Source organism: Gavialis gangeticus, unplaced genomic scaffold (assembly GCF_001723915.1).
Source record: "Gavialis gangeticus isolate Ggan-Ray unplaced genomic scaffold, GavGan_comp1, whole genome shotgun sequence".
In the NCBI taxonomy this organism is placed as follows: domain Eukaryota; kingdom Metazoa; phylum Chordata; order Crocodylia; family Gavialidae; genus Gavialis; species Gavialis gangeticus.
The window spans coordinates 118,053,683-118,059,791 of record NW_017729022.1 but is presented as its reverse complement, the minus strand read 5'-3'; the positions used below and the strand labels follow the sequence as shown (position 1 = coordinate 118,059,791).

Below are 6,109 nucleotides of genomic sequence, written 5' to 3'. Positions count from 1 at the left end.
CCCCCCCCCCCCTTTCAGTGATACTACTGAGTCATAAAGTGATGTGTCAGGCAGGCAACTGGCACCAATGCCTGCAGATATGGAGCCTCTGTTGCAGGGTGGGGGGAAGCTGGATGATATGGGTGATTGTAGACAAGAGGAATGGTGAACGCAAGCCAGCTTTTAGCCCTAGCTGAGGCTAAAGGCTCTCCCCATTACTGGGGGAACAGGAGCACAGAGCTATGCTGCAGTATCTGTAGTGAGATGAGGAGGCTTTTAGGCCCTTCCAAAGCTAAAAACCACCCCTGGTAAGTGGGGAGTCATAAATCCAGGCAGTCCCCTCAGGCCCCTCCTGTTGCATTTCCCATGGAAAGAAGGAAGGCAGAAGGCAAGCCTTCCCTGACTGGGATACAGCCTGGGTCACAACGGTGAAGACAGCTGAATCCTAACCATCAAGGAGAGAGGCCTAACTAGGGGCCCATGTCTGTGGGGTGGGGTGGACCAGGGGGTTATGTGGGGCCCGTGTCTTCAGGGCTGCCTTCAATGGGAAAAGTATGTTGCAGACATATTTCCTTCAGCCAGAGCTCCTCTTACTCCCTAGAGTCTGAACCATCTCAGTGTTTGGAGTAAAATCTGCACCACCACCCCCTCCCCTCCTAGACCCAACAGAAGAAAAGCATCCCCTGCAGAGCACCCCATGAGAGAAAGTTTAGGAAAAGGACAGGTACCGGCAAACAGGAACACCAGCCCAAACAAACCCTGCCATACAACAGAGATGGGCCCAAATGCCCTCAGCCCCTGATCTCTGGTCCCTCGTCCAAAGCCCTGCATGTCTAAATGTTCCAAGATTGTGAGAGGGAAGGGATGAGAGGGGGTCTGCTCAAAATTAGGATCTTAATTCTGCTGTGTTGGACCTCCAGAGGCATCTAATGCATGATGGTCTCCTTGATGGATTTCTGGCCTGCATAACATGCAGACTGTAAAGAAGCTAAGCCTTCTGCTTAAAGTAAAAAACAAAGCCCTACACCTGGCAGTCAATATAGCTTTCCAAATGAAAGCAGGATCCCATGCACCATCCAGCATGCAGACAGCTTGAAACAACCACTCAGATTCTTGCTATGACTCTAAGAGTTGTAAACTCTCCTACACCTCTGTAATGGAAACCGTTTCTAACTCTTAAGATGGTTCAGCACCAGAAGAGATTACCTAGGGAGGCTGTCAGTCTGTCACTGGAAGCTGTTAAAACCATGTTAGACAAATATTTGTCTGGGCTTGTTTAGAACAGCGGTTCTCAAACTTTTTCTTATTGTGTACCCCCTTCCAGATTTACTACCTGCCCAGGTACCCCTACCAGCCTATGTTTTATATTTATTTTAATCCCTTAAATGCCAGTTATTACTATAATGAAATTAAATCTGCCATTACACGTCTCCCTTGTACTCGGCCCCCGCAGAGATGTCTTGTGTAGCCCCACGGATACGCATACCACAGTTTGCGAACCCCTGGTGTAGAGAGAGCTAATTCTGTCTGGAGCAGGTGAGTGGACTAGATAACCTCCTTAGGACCCTTCCAGTGCTCTCTTTCTAGGATTAAATTTAGTGGTGTGTTGACTCTGGAATGTAACAATGCCACTAAGTGAAGACCTATCTTCCTTAGTTCTTTTACTGCTATTCATTTTTGTAGATGGGATACAAAGGGGACAGGACTGAAGCCCATGGAGATGGGAGTTTGGAGTTTGGTTGCAATGATGAAAATGTGGAGGAAAGACAGAGGGGGAGAAAGGACAGATGGGAGGCAGGGGGCGGGGAGAGAAACAGAAGCAGATGGGAGGGGGATAGAAACAAAGGGAAGAAACAGTGATGGATTCTGTCAGCGAGTGGGCTTCCTACAGGAGAAATACTGAATGTGACTTACTAGCTATACTTATCCCAGAGCCTGATGAAGGGACCTTGATCCCGAAAGCTTGCAGAAAAGGACAGTTTTCTTGCAATTTCCCTGTTGGTCTAATAAAAGATCATTTTAGAACCGAGAGTTCTGGTTTTTTGTCTGTCTCCTTGGCAGATGATAAAACTTGTAACTAGAAGCATAGCTCCTACCTGAAGGCCTTGACCTCTGAGCAGAGCCAGTGCTGACAGTCCTAGGGACACTGAAGGGAGCTGAGGACAAAATGGAGTCCTGATGTATGTCCTGCCCCGCCAAACATAATGAATGGGTTCTGGCCCTCCCTAAAAACAAATCTGACAGCTCTTGCTAAAAGTGGGCCTTGGACAGTCCTACACTCCTTGGCTATCAGCCTGCTAGGATATGTCTTCCAGCAAGCTTTTAGATGCTGCTGCAGGGACACAGACAATCCTGCTTTGCATGTCTGTTATTTTATAGCTGAGGCTCCCAGCGCATGTTGCAAGCATGAATAAGTCAGGCTCACGTCCTCATTTTACAGAAAGGTATGAGAAGCATGAAGAGAAGTGGCTGCTCATGGTCCCATAGGAAACCGAGACAAGAACTGGAAGAACCCAGGAGTCCTGACTTTCACCAACCCCTGCTGTAACCATTGGACTCCATTGCCACTCTTTGCCCTGCTGGGTCAGGAGTAGCACTGTCTCTGGTTCATAGATGAGGCAGAGAGAGGGAAACAGTAGCCCAAGCCCAAGGTCACCCAATGAGTCAATGACAGATCTGGAATTAGAACCCCGGTGTCCTGACACTCAGGCCCTTGACCTTGATACCTTACCTGGGTTCTCATTCTTCTCCTCTGGCTCTGGAAACTGGACATTACCAGCTGGTGTTGCTGCACCTCCTGGGCACGGGTCTCGTTCTGCCTCCCCTGCAGAGTTCCAGTAAAACTCCCTGTAGCTTGCACCAGCCCCACTTGGGTACGACTGGTAAGAGGGCATAGCCAAGTGAGCAAACATGGGTTGGTATGAAGGAAAAGTTGGTATGAAGAAAAAGTGGCTCCTTTGCTAGCTCCCTAGACACTACACCTTGCTCAGAGGCTGAGCTGTCGGGGGAGTCCCCTTTATAGCAATCAGTTCCTTTCTCTGAAGTACAATATCCTCCATCAGCCGTGTTTTGTCATGTTAAAGAGGGCTGATTGGTGGGGAGGGGACCTGTGAGACAGACAGGGAGCTGGGACAAGGAAGGGGAAGGAAAGACGCACATGGCATCAGGGTTAAAAAATGTCCCCCTGGATTCCTGGCATTCTACAGCTCCCTCAATGCCTCCCCTCCTCCTCCAGCTCTGCCTGATCTAGCACCTGAGGAAGTAGTGCAAAACCTTCCACTGACTTCACTGGCTGCGGCGCTAACCTCCTACAGGCATTAAAAAGCAGCTCTCTGTCCCACGGGAAAGGCTGCCCATGGGGAAGAGGCATACTCACAGCAAAGGGAGGAGTCCCAACTGTCTGCCAGGATTGGGAGGAAGGGGAGTGCACCCAGGTCTCCTCAGATGACCCTTTAATGAAGGCAGCTAGGACCTCACTTGATGTTTAGGAAAGGTTTTGCAAGCAGAAGGCTGAAGCAGTTTGTAAAGTGGGTGGAAAATGCCACAAAATCAGAACAGTAGCACTTTTTGCCTTATTGGCCCTGGTCAAAAAGGAGACACAGGGGGCAAGTCAACTGGGAATTAAGGCCTGGTGGTTGGAAACCATCTTTTTGTCTTAACATGAAATGCCCAGTGTTGGGACCAGCAGCTGGCATGTCTGCCTTCTGATGCCAGATCAAATTCCAGAGCTGCAGGGAAATATGCACCTGGTACCCGATCCAGTTTTGCAGGGCAGGCCAATCAATACAGGATATCGATTCATTTCTGCATGTGTGCCAGGGACATTTTTGCTGTATCACACAGTGGCTATAGATAGCTCATCTCCACACAGGGTGTCCTAGGAACTGCTCCTCAGAGCTCAAGTGTAACACTCCTTTTACCAGTGTGTGGCTGGTTGTGAAGTGGGGCTGGACTAATAAGGGTTGAGTCAATTTGGTGCAACAGATGGGGCAGGTTGTGCTGCCTTTTATAGGTGGTCTGCTTTAATAAGTGCTTCTGTTTTATGTGCTGATGTTAGAAACAGGCTATTGAGCTGGAAGGTCATGTGGTCTTACCCAGTATGGAAGTTCTTATTCCCAGGAGCTAAGACTAAGGTAAGGTAGTTAGGGCCAAATCCTATTCAATTCTATGTGCCTAGGTGGCCTTTAAAGTCTAGTTTTTGGTGTTAGCCTCTGCCCCTAAAGAGGCAGAATCTATTCTACTACTGTTGATATAGTGATTATTATTAAATGTAAGGCCTTTTGGTGCAGTGGCTAGACCCCAGTCCTCCTCTCTTCCAAGGCATTGACTCACCCTTGCTGTGCCCTGCTTGCCTCATCCTGGGCCCAGATATCTCCCACTCTTGGCTACCCAAAGGCCAGCTTCAAGAGGGCCCATGGCCTGGTTATTAGACCACTGCACTGGGAAATAGGAAATGCAGGATCAAGCCCCTGTTAGTGATGGGGCATCAGGTTTCACTTAGCCCTTTGGTACTGAACCACTTGGTGTCCCAGGTCAAATCACTGAAGCTTATTTTACCCATCTGTATAATGGGGTTGCAGATGCTCCATTGTCAAGCATGGGATTGAGCTCTCCCGCTGAGCAGCCCTATGTCAAGGCAAAGCATCCCCATTGTTTCTCTTGTTGGGCAATTTTTTATCAACCCTGCTCTCACCGGCTGCCTATTCTCCTGCCCATTCTCTTACCTCTCCTATTCCACAGGTCTGTGAGGCCTCCCTAGGGGAGAGCATGAGGTTGTAGGAAGCTTGGTGCTGCCAGAATGAAGGTGACACCCAGAGGTTTAGCTGAGCTCTTTTGCTCTAGTTCTTATGTTCCTTTCATCAGACCCAGAGGCTGTTTTGCAGGACAGGGGTGAGAACAGACCCACTCCAGACAAGTTAGCTTATCTGTGATGTAGCAGGTGGCAGTGATGGCACAGACATTAGCTGAGCAGGCTGGTAGCAGGAGAGTGCTGCCAATCTCTAGTCTAGTTGCTCCTAAATCCCTGGGGATCTCCCTGGGGCGGAGAAGCACTTTCTTCCATCTATTGTGGTCTAATGTCTCAGGCATTCACTCCCACAAGCACCTCTGCATGGTATTCGGACTAACACAGCAAGCAGCTTTTCTCAGCCAAGCCTCTGTCATGCCCACCACTGAATTGATTCTTGCTTGAGGCTGTCATTCTGAAGGTCCAGTTAGATCTCCTCACCCAGAGGAGCTGACTGAAAGGAACATAATATTATGCAATTTTCCCAGTCATTCCCAGACACATTTCCCTGGCAGTTGGGATATTCATGTTCCCTGGGTTTGGAATTATCATCCTCCAGCTCACCCCAAACCTGATCTACCTGTCAGGGCAGAGACCAAGTTCCTTTGGCTCTTCCCTGGGTGCCAGGGATTGACAAGCTGGGGTAGAATCTGTTCCGTTGAACATCTGTCATTGAGATGAAAGATGCAAATAGAAGGCCAGATCTTAGTCCATCTTAGTCAGATGGGGGCAGATCTTAGTCAGATGCCCCAGTGTGGCCCTATTCCCCCCTGCTCAAGTCTACCTATCTACTTTTGTAACATGCCATCTTCTTTGCATCAAGTCTAAGTTACAAAAGGCAGTGAGGAGGAAGAGGAGGAGGACTCACCCACTTTTCACATTAACTCTTTCTCAGGGACTAGAGAAAGGTGGACTGGAATTACACTTAGGCACCTATGTCCATCTGTGCACCTAACAGGGTGGCCCAAATTATTGTCTCTGTGCCTGTATATTGTGTGTCAGTACAGGGTATAAATCAATAAAACAAATGAATCTTTAATGAAAAAAAACTGAAAGTGCCCAATGCACTGATTGCACAGATCACTGGGTGTCATTTTTCACTTGAGATTTTACATGCACAGAAGCCAGGAAACTCCATAGGAGTGATCTCACACACCGTGTTTAGAGGACCCAGGTGAGTTTTAGATGAATTTGAGTCCTGTGGTCACAAGTCAGAACCCAAAGGCTAGTGAACCTGGGCTGAATTTTGACCAGACTCAACTGCAGAGTCAAGTGAACTTGGATCCAGTTTGGAGCAGCGCCTTGCAAGCCAGGGACTGGTTTGAAGGGGGTGGTGCAAACACC

General features: G+C 48.7%; 1 protein-coding gene across 1 annotated transcript in view; it reads right to left on the bottom strand.

Annotated features, from left to right (window-relative positions):
- Positions 1-3,179, bottom strand: part of LOC109297059 (homeobox protein NANOG-like) — a 9,337-nt gene extending 6,158 nt beyond the window's left edge. The window contains exon 1 of the mRNA XM_019516711.1: positions 2,711-3,179. Coding sequence (XP_019372256.1) covers positions 2,711-2,891 — 181 coding nt within the window. The 5' untranslated portion in view covers positions 2,892-3,179. The remainder of the gene's footprint in view (positions 1-2,710) is intronic.
- Between the last annotated feature and the right edge of the window lie 2,930 nt (positions 3,180-6,109).